This window comes from Trichoderma gamsii (genome assembly GCF_001481775.2).
Source record: "Trichoderma gamsii strain T6085 chromosome Unknown Scaffold_15.2, whole genome shotgun sequence".
NCBI classification, from domain to species: domain Eukaryota; kingdom Fungi; phylum Ascomycota; class Sordariomycetes; order Hypocreales; family Hypocreaceae; genus Trichoderma; species Trichoderma gamsii.
In genome coordinates, this window is record NW_020171352.1 from 687,501 (window position 1) to 703,229 (window position 15,729).

At 51.7% G+C, this 15,729-nt stretch overlaps 4 protein-coding genes across 4 annotated transcripts; 1 reads left to right on the plus strand and 3 right to left on the minus strand.

The window, feature by feature from the left end:
• Positions 1 to 714: 714 nt before the first annotated feature.
• Positions 715 to 1,481, minus strand: TGAM01_v205118 (hypothetical protein; the record flags this gene model as incomplete). The annotated part of the gene is made up of 2 exons (XM_018808727.1): positions 715 to 1,005; positions 1,068 to 1,481. The coding sequence occupies 2 exons, from the start codon at positions 1,479 to 1,481 to the stop codon at positions 715 to 717; spliced, it is 705 nt and encodes a 234-aa protein (XP_018658042.1).
• Positions 1,482 to 1,878: 397 nt separating this feature from the next.
• On the minus strand, positions 1,879 to 3,603 carry TGAM01_v205119 (hypothetical protein; the record flags this gene model as incomplete). Its single annotated transcript, XM_018808726.1, has 1 exon — positions 1,879 to 3,603. One exon carries the CDS (start codon positions 3,601 to 3,603, stop codon positions 1,879 to 1,881), a length of 1,725 nt encoding a protein of 574 aa, XP_018658041.1.
• A 1,975-nt stretch (positions 3,604 to 5,578) lies between these two features.
• On the plus strand, positions 5,579 to 6,835 carry TGAM01_v205121 (cystathionine gamma-lyase; the record flags this gene model as incomplete). Its single annotated transcript, XM_018808725.1, has 1 exon — positions 5,579 to 6,835. The coding sequence occupies one exon, from the start codon at positions 5,579 to 5,581 to the stop codon at positions 6,833 to 6,835; it is 1,257 nt and encodes a 418-aa protein (XP_018658040.1).
• Positions 6,836 to 8,003: 1,168 nt separating this feature from the next.
• TGAM01_v205120 (hypothetical protein) lies at positions 8,004 to 8,862 on the minus strand (the record flags this gene model as incomplete). Its single annotated transcript, XM_018808724.1, has 3 exons — positions 8,004 to 8,420; positions 8,494 to 8,570; positions 8,739 to 8,862. The coding sequence occupies 3 exons, from the start codon at positions 8,860 to 8,862 to the stop codon at positions 8,004 to 8,006; spliced, it is 618 nt and encodes a 205-aa protein (XP_018658039.1).
• Positions 8,863 to 15,729: the final 6,867 nt, after the last annotated feature.

Genomic DNA, 15,729 nt, shown 5'->3' on the forward strand with positions numbered 1-15,729 from the left:
GGGCGATCCAAAGGGCTGGATTGGCGATTGATGTTTACGAGTACGAGCCCGGTGCCTTGATGAAGCCTCTTTTTGGTTAATAAGCCAGCTTGCAGAGGCGCAGCCACAGCCAAAATGAGCTCGGATGCTCGTTTCTCCGAGGCGCTGGAGCAACACGCCCGCGTCATCCGTCCAAGCCTCAGCTGGTTCAGAGATCATTGTCTCAATGGGGACAGCATCAGATAGATGACGCATCGATAACACTTTACAGCCATTACCGGCAACGAGGGTGAGCGGCAGCCACGATTAGCGAGATTTCCTTTTGAGTTTGTGCAGCTTTTCCGTTCGGAATAGCAGTGCCGGGTGAAGGGCCGTTTGGCGAGCCATGGAGTACCCCATATAAGGAGTCAAAAGCAGATATGGAGTAATACGAAGCATCCTGGTCAAATTGATGTGATCCCAGATACAATAACATGAGAAGCCAAGACGTCTTATCAATTTATGCCCGGAGTAAATGATTTGCGTCAACGTTTGCCTTTGGAACATTGAAGACCATATCTGGACGGTAATCTAATGGGTTTTCATATGCGCGCGAAAGCCTCTTGCAAGGATCGGCCGCTAGAGCACTGCATGTACTCTGCGTATTGCATGATAAGCCGGAGCTTGTTGTTAGATTATTGAACTTATATTCAACGTGACGACATCACAAGTAGGTATTTACAGACTTCGTATTCCCTATTCCCTATCTTCAGAAATCATCCGCGTCAATGATTCAAAATCGTCCACTTCGCCGTCCAGTGCAATAGATGGCCCTGATCTCTGATAGAACGGAAACTCAAACTCAGGTGGATAAAACCCTGCATATTCCCAATCAATGATGGCCTTGATCTTGAGCGTGCCTGGATCAACAATGACATTGTTCATGGAGAGATCGTTGTGACAAAACACAAGATCATGCTGCTTCCGCCGACGCATTCTCCATGGCCGCCCATCAGACTTGCGCATAATACGATATGGCGGAAGGACCTAACAGTGAGTTAGCCTGGCTTGTAAACAGCAGTATGTCCCAAATGCCTGGGTATATACACCATCTTATCTGGCCCACCCCAAAGGTCAGATGTTAGCTTCTTGAGCGTGAGTACATGGCCTTGTAGCTCTTCAGCAACAACGGCTTGGCTCTCAGCGTCAAGATCGTTCATTCCAACTCCATCCACATATTCGGTAATCAAGTATGCTGCGCCGTCATCTTCGAAGCAGCCAAGTAGTTTTGGGAGCGGGATACCGGTGTCTGCAAGAAACAAAAGGCATGCACCCTCATTGAGGACACGCTCCATGTTGAACAAAGAAACGTGCATATAACCATCCTGCTTTTGCCATTCGCAGGGTCGAAGGCTTCGCTTGACAAAGGTGCTGCTGACCCGAAAGTACTTTCTCTCGGGCGAGATAGCAATACAATGCTTTTCCCGTTTATCATTCAGCTCGCTGTTGGTCGGTGGGGCCATCTTGACGCAAATGTGTAAGATGATTTACGTTATCTATCAAGTGACGAGTCTCTCTTCGTAAGCTTCATGTGCATATACATATATGCGGGTAGCATGCTAGCAAAGCAGTAGGATCAGAAACTCCAATGTGAGCTTCTAGTTTAGGCCATCTTACTGTGACTATCTGCCTATTTATGGAAACAAGTGCGGCACCATATGCAGGATCAAGCCAACCGAACGTTTTGTGCGGAGCTGCACCGACATCCGGTCCAACAAGATGGGCTGTTCAAGTTGCCAACTCATAGAGTGTCACTATCAGGATCCCAACTCACAACTCTCGGCCAACAGGCAAATAAGCATCTTGTAGAATGATGCACAAGCAGTAGTAATATGTTATCAGCCAACGTTTACAGCTTTCTCACTGCCTCTTCTCCTTAACAGACCGCCACTCCATGGACAGACTCCCAATCATGGTGACGCAGGTCAGTCCAATGACGAGATACCAAGTCTGCACAAGGCTCTTGTCAATGCTGTCCAGTGTATCCTTCCACAGCGTTGGAGATATCACGCTTTTCAGGTCTGTCAAACCCAGTTTTTCAATCTCTCCAGGACTCAATGCGATACCCAGCCCTTTCAAATTCGTAGACAGCTGGTTAGTGAAGATTGTCTGCGCGACGGCAACGAAGAGAGCTGGCCCAAAGTTTTGCGCAAAAAGAATAACGGACAAGCCCAGCGGCACATCAGACGCGGGTAAAACAGTCTGAACAGCACTCTGGGGAGCCTGGAAACCAATCCCGCCTGCAAACCCAGCGAGGGCCGAGTAGATGATGAGCTGAGCAAAGCTGGTGCTGACCTGCCAAGTTGTCATGAGTCCCGCCGCCAACGGCATGAGAGTAGACGCAAGCATCATAGAAGGCACGTAGTATCCCCATATCGTGGTCCCTGCGCCGTTCAAGATGACAGCAATCATGAAGCCAGCCAGGATAGGCGCCATCATATAACCGCTCTTGGCAGGCGAGTATTCGCGAACGGCCTGGTAGTATGTAGGTATATAGAACTCTAGCACATTCATCGCCCCATTCGTACACAGACTGAAGATTAATCCGGCCAAGATGCTACGCTGCTTCATGATGCGAAGAGGCAGCAGAGCATCGTCGCCCTTCCGATGCTGTATATAAGCGAAGGCGGTAAAGAGCAGACCAAAGAGAACAAATAGAACAATGACTCTGGCATCACTCCAAGGGTGCTTCAGGCCGGCCCAAGATAATGCAATAAACAGACAAGTCAGAGCAGGTACAAAGACAGCGGTGCTCAAAAGATCCAGTTGGCCAAGTTTGGTCTGCCAAGATGCCGCCGAGTCGCTGCCATGAGCCTTGAGATTCGGAAAGAAGAACAGCGTGACGACTAGTGCAAGGCCACCGATGGGCAAATTGACATAGAAGCACCAGCGCCATGAGAGGGTTTGCACCAAAACACCACCAAGCAGAGGCGCGGAGATGACGGCCACGCTCTCAATACCTCCCAGCGTTGCGTTGAACACGGGACGCCATCGCAAAGGCATAATATGGACAGAAGCCGTGAAAGCTCCAGCGAATATGCCCGCTGCGCCGAGCCCCGTCACAGCTCGACCAACAATGAACATGGAAGAGCTCCTCGCTGTAGAGCTGAGCACCGAGCCAACGAGAAAAGTGGCAATGGCAGTCAGCAGCACCACTTTGATGGGAAAGATGTTATACAGCTTGCCGAACAGGAATTGAAAAGAGCAGACGCAGAGCTTGTACGCAGACAAGTACCAGCCAACATCCGCGACGGTGTGGAAGTAGTCGGTGATATTCGGGACTGCCGTAGCGACGATATTGCCATCCAGGCCGCCGAGAATGAGCAAAATGACAAGGCTCAGCACCGTAAACCAGAACTTTGCGCCTACGGGGTACTCCTCTTGCTCGGAGGCTGTAGTCTCCGCCGTCAATACAGCATTGTTAGTCGCATGTTCCGCGGCCTCAGAGCCTGTGTGACTCTGGTTGGACCTTGCTCGCGATGAAAATGGTTCGAGGGTGATTGAAGACGCGGCAACGGCACTGCCAGATTCAAGTCTGGGGAGTGCCTCAAGAGGCACCGTAACTGTTTCTGTTGTTGCTGCCATTGTGTAGCATTGGTATCTATTGAAAGATCATGGGTAGCATTGACATTCACTCCGGCCGCAAGAAGATGATTTCAACAAGAGGTTTCTGGTGTTTACAAGTATAGCTCTCAGAGCAAGAGGTGACGTATAGCATTTCTTGTGGGGTACCTTACCCGATGTCGCTTTGGTTTGAATAGAACATGAAATAGTTGATGAAAACTAGAATAAAACATACAAAAAGCTTTATGGGAGTATCAAAGAAATTGCTATCAGTATGTGCACCTGAACTTTGGATACCCTACTGTATCTTACAAAACCTACCTACTAACAAAAAAGTCTATGTAAAATAACGCCATCAAAAAGGCGTTGTCTCACACAATGCATGTTAGTAAGAGCCCGCCACAAAAGAGGCCACGTGAATACCTCCTACAGCTTATCGAAGTAACACTACTGTAGAAGTGTTCGATGGAGCTCCCAGCTCGGTGGACGTCCGCATGCATGACTGTTGACAAACCGTCCTTTTTTCCTGCTCTCTTTTTGGTCGAGAAATGATTTATAAGAGAGTCCACTACGTGTGTAGTCTGAGCCGGCGCTGGCCGGTGCTGGAATCCATCTGCGACGACTAATGCTCTCCATAGTCCATGTAGCTAGCTTGGTCCGAGATTGTCCTTTGAATGCGACCCAGGGCCATTGCCCAAAGAGGAAGATGGATAAGGATACTTCGGCCTCGTTCACCACCGAAGGAGTTTTGCATCGTTCCTCCAAAACACCAAACAATCTGCACCATAAAGTCCGTAGATGCCTCGTAGATGGCTTTTCTGCCATGCGCTGCGAAAACGCCGCGTGGGCAAAACGCCGTGTCGCATGGCACTAGAAGTGGGTTAATCGGATAGCGGATAGTTATCCAGCACGGCGTAGATCGCCGTTTGAAGCTATGGACGGGCTCTGGCCCCGAGGCCATCGATGATCTAATTGATAACTGCTGGGAAGGGGCGGTGAGATTCAGCTGGTGACAGATCGAGAACGCAAAACAGCAGCGTATCGGATGCCACAAGTATCGCCAGGTCGCAGTACTCCAGCCCTCCACACGGCATCACATCCCACCTGCCGCGATGAGACGCAGTGCTACCCTCCAAGAGAAACAAGTACAATTACCCGCCGATACTCGTCGTAATGGAGGTGCGGCTGTCGGTCGGGCTTTTTGGGGTGATGCGCCTCTGCATGCCGCCATGACACAGAAGTATCGAGAAAGGCCGCGCCGCCAACATTAGCAATACGGAGCAGTATCCGTTGAGCAGGTGGCTTACATACTGCAGGGCAGAAGCGCCCGTATTACAAAGACAAGCTTCTGTCTTCGACGCAGATGATGTGATTTGCAATTGCGCATTGCGTGCCACGAAACAGTTTCAGGCAGTCCTTTTGTAGCCCGCCTGTTGCATAAAAAGGGCGTCGAGCTTCCCACCTGCGGAAAAAAGAAATCGGTACCTGTACTGTAATCCATAATCCGCAGCAGAAACTGCCCAAAACGAGCCGGTGACGTGCTATCGCCGCTACTACACCCATTACCCACAGCTCGGCTGGATGACACCATTTTTAGAGTTGTTCTGCTCTCGTCCCTGAAGTGGAGTTTCCCTCTTTTTTTTTTACCAATTTTTTTTGTTCTTCGCGTGAAGCCAGAATTTTTCTATTTCTAAGGGTCTTCTCGCCTCCACCTCCTAAATTTCTTTTTCTTTTTCTTCAATTGTGAAAACGAAGATCATTGGTTTGCGTGTTGATCGACACAATCGCTCCGACGCTTTCTCTACCGAAGACGACATCAGGGTTCTTTCTCCTTCAAAGTCCGATAAGATAAAGCAGACCCTGCATAAAAAAAGTTGCCCCTCCAAAAAGCTTCAGCACAAAGGGAGCGGTTGAGTCCAGATCGCATCTGCCTCGACATCACGACCCAACTCTTCTTCTACATTTCCACCTCTTTCTCGCAATCACAACTTCAACAATGTCTCCTCCTGTGACTTCTGACCCCGTCACCACGCCCGTGCGGCCCCCGACCCCGGTGCACGCCTTTGGTACTCTGGCCGTCCACGCGGGCTCTCCCATCGACCCTGCTACCGGCGCTGTCATTGAGGCCATCTCTCTGTCCACAACCTTTGCCCAGTCGGCCGTAGGCAAGCCCGTGGGCATCTACGAGTACTCGCGCTCCTCCAACCCCAACCGCGACAACTTCGAGACTGCCGTTGCGGCCCTCGAGCACGCTCGCTACGCCCTGGCCTTTTCCTCCGGCAGCGCCACCACGGCCATCATCCTGCAGAGCTTGGCCGCCGGCAGCCATGTCATCTCCGTCTCGGACGTCTACGGCGGCACCCACCGCTACTTCACGCAGGTCGCCAAGGCTCACGGCGTCAAGGTCACCTTCACGCCCGAGATTGAGGTCGACATTGCCGAGCACATCACCCCCGACACGCGGCTGATCTGGATCGAGACCCCCAGCAACCCGACCCTCCGCCTGGTCGACATCCGTGCCGTCGTCACCGCTGCCCACAAGCACGGCGTCCTCGTCGTTGTGGACAACACCTTCATGTCTCCCTACGTCCAGAACCCCCTGGAGCTGGGCGCCGACATTGTCGTCCACTCCGTCACAAAGTACATCAACGGCCACAGTGACGTCGTCATGGGCGTTGCCGCCTTCAACAGTGACAACCTCAAGACCCGCCTGAGCTTCCTCCAGAACGCCATTGGCGCCGTGCCCTCGGCCTTTGACTCATGGCTGGCTCACCGTGGTCTCAAGACGCTGCACCTCCGTGCTCGCGAGGCCACCACCAACGCCACCACCGTTGCCCACGCCCTCGAGGCTTCTCCTCACGTCATTGCCGTCAACTACCCCGGCCTTGACTCCCACCCTCACCGCGCAATCGCCCTCAAGCAGCACCGCGACGGCATGGGCGGTGGTATGCTGTCCTTCCGCATCCGCGGTGGCCACGCTGCCGCCGAGCGATTCTGCCAGGTCACCAAGATCTTCACCCTCGCCGAGTCTCTGGGCGGAGTTGAGAGCTTGTGCGAGGTCCCCAGCAGCATGACCCACGCCGGTATCCCCCGTGACCAGCGTGAGGCTGTTGGTGTCTTTGACGACCTGGTCAGACTGAGCTGCGGTGTTGAGGATGCCGAGGACCTGAAGAACGATGTTCTCCAGGCTTTGGAGCTCGCCGTCTCTTTCACCAAGGGCGCCAACGGCACCAACGGTACCAACGGCGTCTAAATTCGCTGACTTGGGATTTCCCCTGCATTCAATTTTTTTTTCTTTATATCTTTTAGAGACGTGTCATGAGCATTTGATTTTTTACAACCATTATAGACAATGATAGGGGAGCGTGGAACAGATTTACGAATCTGAACAAAAGCACTCTGTTACAAGGGAGGAGGAGGAGGAGGAAGAAACAATACTATGAGCCGATCTATTTCTTGTAGGGAGGTCAAGGAAGAGCAGTATCAAGCTGCGGCATGAAATGGCGTGTGAAATGTAGTTATTCCAATTGTTTACCGGGCTAATCTGGGCTACTATCTGGAAACTTTGGGTTTTTTGTTTACTTTGACTGCTGTTTGGGGACAGGAAATATATACACAATCTAGCTGTAGAGCGACGATTGAATAATAATCCGAATGTCTGCCAAACTTGAATGTGCCTATCTTTCGATGTGCTATGAGTTTATAGATGAGTCCATACAAATCTCCATCTACGTCCTCGGGCGTGCGCTTTACTCCAGAGTCAGAATGCTGTCTAAAGCAAAACTTGTGTAGCAGTCGAGTCTGCAAGAACTTCAGACTCAACTAGGCAGCATCCTATCAGCTACTTGAAAGTTTCAATGAACCTGGACAGTCAACTGGTTGAGTAGCGTTGAAACATACAACATGCTCTCTACGTGACAAAGAAATCATCAGATGTGCACATTTCATCTTTTGTCAAACGACTTTTTGCATTTTTGTATGCCTCAAAAAAGCTGTCCTACTCCCCTTCGCCTCTGCCATGTGAATAAAACTCAAAAAGAATCTTCCCCTCCGAGTCGACGCGGCACTACCCTTACTACGCCTTCAACAGATTAGATGCAAAGGCGGCCGAGTGGCAGGCATAACCACGGCATGTGACCTTGTAAACGCGAAAATAAGAACTCGAAGGGGTGAAAAAACAAACACGCAACCATCATTATGCCCTCGATCATATTCGTTGTCGTGGGTTTCGTTAAAAGGGGGGGGTGGTGATATCAAACAAACAAAGTGTACTAGATAACAAAGTGGTTCATGGAGAAGCGAGGCTCCTCGTCCAAGCATTGACCCAGTGCCCCTTTTCTTTCCTTCCTAAAGCACGCACCATTACCACGGACTGGGTCGCCAGATAAAACCAGCAGCTCAGACTGGGTCGCTCAGCTCATCTAGAGGGCGTAAGCGGCCAGACCAGCGGCGGCCATGGCAAAAACACCAGCTCCTGCAGGGGCCATGGTGGCGGCGGCAGCGGCCTTTGAGCTTGTCGACGAGGCAGAGCTGCTAGCAGACTGGTCGGCAGAGGTGGTGGAGGCGTGGCTGGTAGAAGAGCTGGAAGTGGTCGTGGCGGCAGCAGTAGAAGCATCGGCCTGCTTGCTGATCTCAGCGATAGTAGGAGGGTTTTGGGTGGCGCAGAGCTTCTGGATCTTGCTCTTGCACTCATCCTGGCCATCTGCGTTGCCAGCGTTGGACTGGATGCAGCTGGAGAAGAGCTGCTGGCAGATGAAGGTGGGCAGGGTCTGGGTGTAGTACTGGAGACCAGGAGCCGAGCTGTTGGAAGCGCATGTGCAGTCGAAGGTGAGCTCAGCCTGTGACAAGACGAGTATTGATCAGCGCTTATTCCCCAGACAACGATCGATCAGCAATTGCGGATGAACCCACCTGGTTGCAGTCATTCTGGTCAGTGTTATTGTCGCAAAGGACCTGGCAAGTGTTGGTCTGGCCCTGGCACCAAACAGCTGGAAATACGAGTAGAATTAGCCACCAAAATTATCGTCAAAATTGCAGCAAGCAAACTGAGAGGGAAAACAGCGCCTCGCACAAGCCTGCCATGGGAAGCATTCCGCCGCAGAAAAAGGCAGGGAAAAAATGGCAGAAAAAAAAAACAAGAAGTCAGAATGACTTACCTCGCTGCTGCTGAGGAACAGTGTTGGGGTCAATGGTCATGTTCAGAGCGCTCTTGTAGGTCGGAACAGTCTGGGCCGAAACCGCAGTGGCGGCGAGGGCGACGAAGATGGCGGAGGATCGCATTTTCGAAGTTGTTTTGGCTGACAAACAAATCCACAGGGGTATCACGAAAAATGAGTAAGAGATGAAAAAAGGCACAGAGACCACAGCTGAGCAAACTCCAAGAACGGGGGCTGGCGAGGGCTTCAGAAAGAAGACGGGCTATTATGCTGATGCTGATGCAAATGCGGTGATGGAGTTGCAAGAAGAGGAATGGAGGTCCGGTCAAGGATTTTTTTTCTCTCTTTAGGTCAGAGGCGGGAGGGAAAGAGAAAGAAGGGCCTAAGGCGTGCCAGCTGTCAGGGCCGTCACCTAAATAAGAGAGAAGCAAGGGCGAGGCCGACGACAGCCCATGGGAAAGCGGCGACGGTTTTTCATTACCGCCAAGGACATGGGGTGAACGTGGACTTTTTTTTTCCTCTTCTATTCCTTTGTTTGTCTCTGCCGCATCCAAAGTACCGCCGCTAGCACGCAGGTACCCCAAGTACCGCAAGTACCTGCGATGCCAGCGCAGCGTCTGATAGGCTGCGAGATAGGCCAGGGCAGAAATGCCCAGGGTCGGGCCAATCACAGGCGGCGGCGGCACCACCAGCGCCGAGTTGTCCGTATCGACTAAAGATTGAGGCCAGGGGGCCTACAGTAAAAGGACCTGCAGAGGGCGGGTTTCTTGCGATGGTGGTGTGGGCTTTTTTTCGTACAGGCAGCGCGCAGCGAGGGCGAGACCGCTGGCCTCTGCGCCGTGATGGCCGCTTATACGAAAGTGGCATTTGGTTATCCTACACGAAGCTGCCACTAACGGCCTCGCGTGGCTGAAGCTCCTGCTCCGCGCAGCAAATAGGCAGTGGCTGCGCGCATCTTGATGTCATGGCGATGCCAGTAGGCTCTAGGCCGGCGGTGCTTATTTAGACTTGCACGCCAATGCCTGCGCGGTTTCACGGCGAGCTCTGGACTCTGGTCAGGCGGCCCTCTGTGCTCTGCCATGCTGCCCTTTTCTGAGAGCAGAGACGCGTCCGGCGTTGCCATGGCGGCGAGCGCAGAGCGACCTGCCTGGTGTCTTGGACTTGGGCAACAATGGAAAATGATCGTGAACCCACCCCGCTCCTCTTGGCCCAAAGCACGATGTCGTAATGGAGCTGGTCACCGCGACAGCCTATGCCGCATCCAGACCGCGCGCCAAGGTGCCGGGAGACTGTACGGAGAAGTCCCGCGGCCTAAAGGAGTACGGCGCACCTTTTAGCCTATGCTCTTGGTGCGAAAGAGTTGCGCTTCTTGAGCCAGGGGACGCATGGCATGATAAGAATGGAGGATCTGGAAGGGAACATTGAAGGGAAGTGCAATGGGGACGATTATTGGCACCAAACGGTACCGTCTCATGCTGACCATGCCCAGTATGGAGTAGCCCGGCTCGTACAGCAGATTCGGTGTCCGCGATGCTTTGGCGATGCAGAAGCCGCCGTCAGCCACCGCCTCGGCTACAGTAACACATGATGCTGCGATATGTGCGTGTAATGCGGTGTTGCAATACGACAAAAAAGAAGGTTAACCACTTCGTGCTCTGTTCCGGGCATACCAGCTGCGGCGCATGTAACCATTGGGTGGCTGCAGAGCAGCACTGAGACCTTATTCTTGTTGCTCGGCTCCCTTGGCCAGATAGCTCAGCGCATCCTGTCTCGCCCTCCCTGCTCTCAACAGAGTCAAGGCTATTTTGTTTCTCTCCCGCTGCGCAGTCGTCATACCTAGTAATCTCTTCTCAACACCACCAGTGTGTCATCGCAGAGAGGGAATATATTGACATGCGACAACATGTCACCATTATAATACCAAAGGGGGCGTTTCAGCGCGGCACCCTACCACTGCTGCCCTGGTACTGTGGTTGTATACCAGTTACGCATGATGGTCTGTCTGTTCGTCTTTGTACCGAGTAATTGAGTGCGTCGCAAGTAGACTCAAAAAGCCAATACGGCAGTCTCATTAATCTTTTGCCGCTGACACTCATTCAATCTTCATCATTTTCCCGTGATACCTTTATTTATTGGACGCCGAGTTGCCGCGCCAAAGAAAAAGAATGGAAAAAGACTTCCCTCGGCGGAAGAAAGTGGAAGCTCCCGCCACAGCACTTGTGAAGCTCCGACATGCTCGCCAATCAGCAACGCCAATTGCGCCCCGCAACTCGTGCCGACTTCCCCTGGACCACGCTTGCAGAGACTTGGCGGTACGTGACAGGGGTAAAAGGTACTTCTAGACAGCCCAGAAGATACTTTCTGCCTACGCGCAGTACCTCGACATTTTCCAAAATATGGATTCATGGGCCACTTATCGCAGGCCAGCCGATGAGACCTCCTCGATTCAGACAAGGCGGCGAGGCCACCCACGGCCACCATCACGACTCCAGACACCATCAAACAGCGCGGTGAGATCTCCCTAGCCTAGCGGGAGCTGTGTCGCTACATGCATGCGGCCGGTCGCATCAGATGTCAGTTCTGCATCGTGTGTGGCTGGGACGTTTGCTAGAACGTTGGCTGTGGCCGTGCGCCTCAACACCAACTACCAACCATCACAGCTTGCCCTTTTCTTTTCTTTTCTCCCCTCCCTTGCCATCCCTATTTGCCCCCGCCTCACAGCTGTATCTACTCGTGCGTAGCCAGCGGTGGTTTTCGGCTTCCCGTGCCGGGTCCCAATTGACAGTCGCAAATTTGCTGCGATGACTGCTGTTTCGTGCCATGCAAGCGTCGCTCGTCCCGGCACGTCAAAGCCGATAAATGGGCCTGCCTTCCCACGACCCGACTTGGCGGGCTCTGTTCACCAGTACGGGGTCCCAGATGCGGGAGGGGACATTAAAATCTCGTTTTCATAGTCTTGGAACCGAAATCTCATTAAAGAGCTCCTTTTCCTACCGTCGAAGGCTGCTGCTGGCCTCCGCTCTCCCTTTTTCGACGGACAGTCACGGGGTCAATAGTCGATGCCGACCCTTTCTTATCATTCTTACCTACCGAAAGCTTACTCTAAGATTCTAGAACATTTGTCATCTGTTAATTTCCGGCTTGCCATATAGGTACCTTTTCTACTGATGCTGGATGATACCATATCCGGGCACATCAGGCAGATGCGTGTCAGATACAGAAATTGCATGTTTTGGCTCGCAGGTCTACACTTTAGTAGCTATAGCCGGTTGCTACGTACAGGTGATGAATGGCCATGCGTTTTTAACCCTATGTTCCCAGTAATTGACCACCTGCTTGGTAAATGGTTGGCACTCCATATTGCCTCGGATCTAGGCAAGGCCTCAAATCTCTTCCAAACTTCCATCGTTGCTGCAAGATGCCGCTAGCCTCGGGCGCCAGCCGCCACAGACCCACTGTATACAAACGACGGCCACACCCGAGCTGCAGCTTGGCTCGGCGCATCGTTCGTGATGTTGGTTCGGCGTGCTGGTAGGAAATACCTGCTGTGTGTCTATATTGTGTGTATAAAATAAGCTCCGTACTCCTTCTCTAGTAAGGGTTCTGTGTTCAAGTAACTTCACACGATAATTAGATAAGTTCTGTTTTCTCTTTTGTAAACCCGCTTCTTGGGCTTGTGCACTTCACGGCTTAGTACGCTATCCGGGTGATCGCCAGGTTCAGCATCGCCAGCCCATGAGCCGATCTCTATTCAATGGTCACCTGTATCCGCACTACGGTCATCAGCTGCAACACACTTATTCTTCACATTCGTACTTTTATTTTCACCAAGCGTCTGATGTCTCCCCTTCCATTGTCAAGAGCCCCCCAAAATGCTCGCCTTGCTACAGGGTAGCCACCAGGTGCTCATGACAAGAAAGTGGCCCTGATGGCCCTGATAAGATACCGTAAAGTGCCTACCACTAACGCCATCGCCGCTAAAGCTCCCGAGCTACAGCAGGTCATGTCATCGCAAACCACTGCAGTGCACGCACTCGGACGCTGTTTCATTAGCACCTCGCTTCTCCCTTTGCCAGTCCTATCGCCATCCATCTCCCCTCGTCCACACGCTCAGAAGCTCAGCCCTCTTCTCTCATCCAGACCGGATCCCACCCAGATGCATCCCGGCGGCCCTGCCCTGCACGACTCCCCGCCTCCAGCTTACCAGACGACGCGATGAATCGGCTTCCTCCAGAGCTCATCGACGCCATCCTGCTGCAATGCGTCGCATCCGGCCCCAAGAACGCCATTCTTGGCCTCCGCCTCGTGTGTCGAGCCTTCAACCGGATCCTCAAACCCTTCGTCTGCCGCACGCTGGGGCTCGAGTTCTCTCGACTTAGCAGGACCAGCCGTCACACCCGGCCACAGATTGATGCTCTACAGACCATTGGCTACCACTGCAAGAGCCTCTATATCGACCTGATGGTTGTTCGTGATGAAAGTGAGACTTTCTTTCAAGACTTTCTTTCCCGCCATAATTTTAAACGGGAGAACCCAAGTTGACTAACTCAGTCCCAATAGTGGAAGTCGATTTCCTAAACACAGTATTTGCTCGCGTGCCCTGGATGGCAGAGTTCTGCCAGTCCCTCCAAAATCTCTACTGCATGAGCGAGTCCTCCTTTACCGAACAAGAATACTATCAGACTGTCGAGGCCCTCTTCTTCAACTGCCGAGACGTTGATCGAATGAGACTAAGTCTGCCTTTCCAGTTGGTAGGCCGTAACTGCAACGCTGCCACCATTATCCTCGCCAATACTTTCAAAGCACTGGCCTCACGCCCGGAAGAAGATTCTGCGTCAATGGAAGTCCTCGTGCTGGAAAACGTCACAGATGTCGCCATATGCCACTTGTGGATGAACCCTAGCGATGTGATGAATATCATGACTACCGTAGCCGTACTCAAGCATCTGGTGATTACCCTCCGCCGCCACGAGACAGATCCGCCCCGAGTGAGCCTCTTTGGGTCGTGCTTTTGGAACATCGTCGAGCACGCACAGCTTCTCGAAACATTGTGCATAGTAGGCATGGAGCATGACGATAGACCACCCAGAGGACTGAAGCAGACCAAGTTCTATCATACACCTGTCGACGAGTGGAGAGCACGTGTGATACCTCCCCCGCGGATAATGCTCGACAACTTGACATGCCTTGAACTGAAGCGAGTAGAGATTTCACCAGAAGTGTTCAAGCGATTTACAGAAGAGTTTGGAGCTCTGCTTGAGGAGCTGTATCTTAATGAAGTGTATCTGAAGACGGAGCGATCGCGCGACTGGAATGAGGACTCTAAAAAGGTTCTGTGGGTTGGCATCGCAAACCAGCGTCCCGAGGAAGACGATTGTTGGGTAGCCATGATGCTGCGCTGCACCATGCCAAATCTGCGAATTTGCCGAGCGTCGTTCCTTGGCTATGATCTCTACATCAGAGAAGATCTCAATACTAGCCCGGAATTTGACCTCATCGACCCATGTGGCCTTGCTCGCAGCTTATCTCAGCGCTTCGTCGAAGTCGTGATGGGTATCCGCCAACCTTTTGCGCCATCAGGCGAGCTCGTCGAGTACCTGCCGCAAGACTCCCGAGAAGACTACCTCCTCCAACGGCTCACAGAACGACCTGGCTATATAGGGGTCACAGATTATGATACCAACGCGTACCAAACTGCTGTGGAAAACACCACATCGGTATGGCAAAAGAGCCTTGATGGCGTATTTACAAACTGCAATCCGAGCACCCTAGACGAGCTGCATCACATTGCAGAGATGGCGTGCCAAGGGATGAATGAGATTCACAGGCGGCGCAATGAGCACACAGAAGGAAATAGCCTGGCAAGCGAATATACGCAAAATCTCATGACGACAGATGACCCGTCCAACCAGATACAATTTTTGACTGACGATTCGATGACCGAGTAATATACATATATCACGCCAGGCAATACTATATTCAGTAGATATAGCCTTGATTCTGCATAATATTGGCGTTACAGGCAGCAGGGTGGATTATAGGGTTCCTTCTTCTCAATTCTTCTCTTCTCATATACTGATTCAAGGCCGAAGGAACAAATTGAACCAAATTCATCAATTTGTAACAAATTTGTAACAAGATCGAATTTACGATCACTAGCATTGAAACGCTACCGCATAGTTCATTTGGTATGGCAGCAGTATGAAATACGAACCGGATGCGTAATACACTCAAGAATCTACCTAGGTACGCTTGATGCTATGCATACCTAAATCCTGTGAGAGTCGCCACAAGGGCAAGAGAGAGAAATAATAACACAAAAACCACGCGTCTAGCTTTCAAAACGTCTCATCTGGAAGAGATTTACTATACAGCTCCGCGTTCAATACACGCTTGCCGAGGAACTTATACTAGCAACAAAACGCCAACGAGGAATGCAAGTTCTATTCCAGCTTGACCGCTATCACCTCGTGTCTGGCATGAAAGGGAAACAAGGCAGCCTATTACGTTTTCATAAGCAGGGAGGCGAATTCTCACCAAAAGAGTGTCTCGGGAGTCGCGCGCGGCGTGGCATCCGCTACCGGTCCTTTGGTCGATATGTCCGAGAGGATTCGGCTTCATGTGAAACACATTTTGCGGAGAAGCTACGGTTTGCGTCCAACCCCATTGGCCTTTGACGAATGCATCGTGCATACTCCGCACATGGAAAACGCATTTAGTAAATAGCAGCAGCAATGCTAGGCAGCGAATGAAAATGTTCTAGAGCGGTGCTATACATGCTTGTACGCGTGCACAGACTCGGCAGATGCTGATCTTGTCCTTTCCGTTGCTACACTATAATAGATGACTGCAGTACGACGTATGTCTTTGCTGGAACATGTATAGGCGGTCCTCCTCTTCTTCTTCTTCTTCCTCTCTCAGCTTAAGAAAAGTTTCTCCGTGGACTTGATATACTCTCACACTCAATTGCATTAGATATTCATTCGTGACT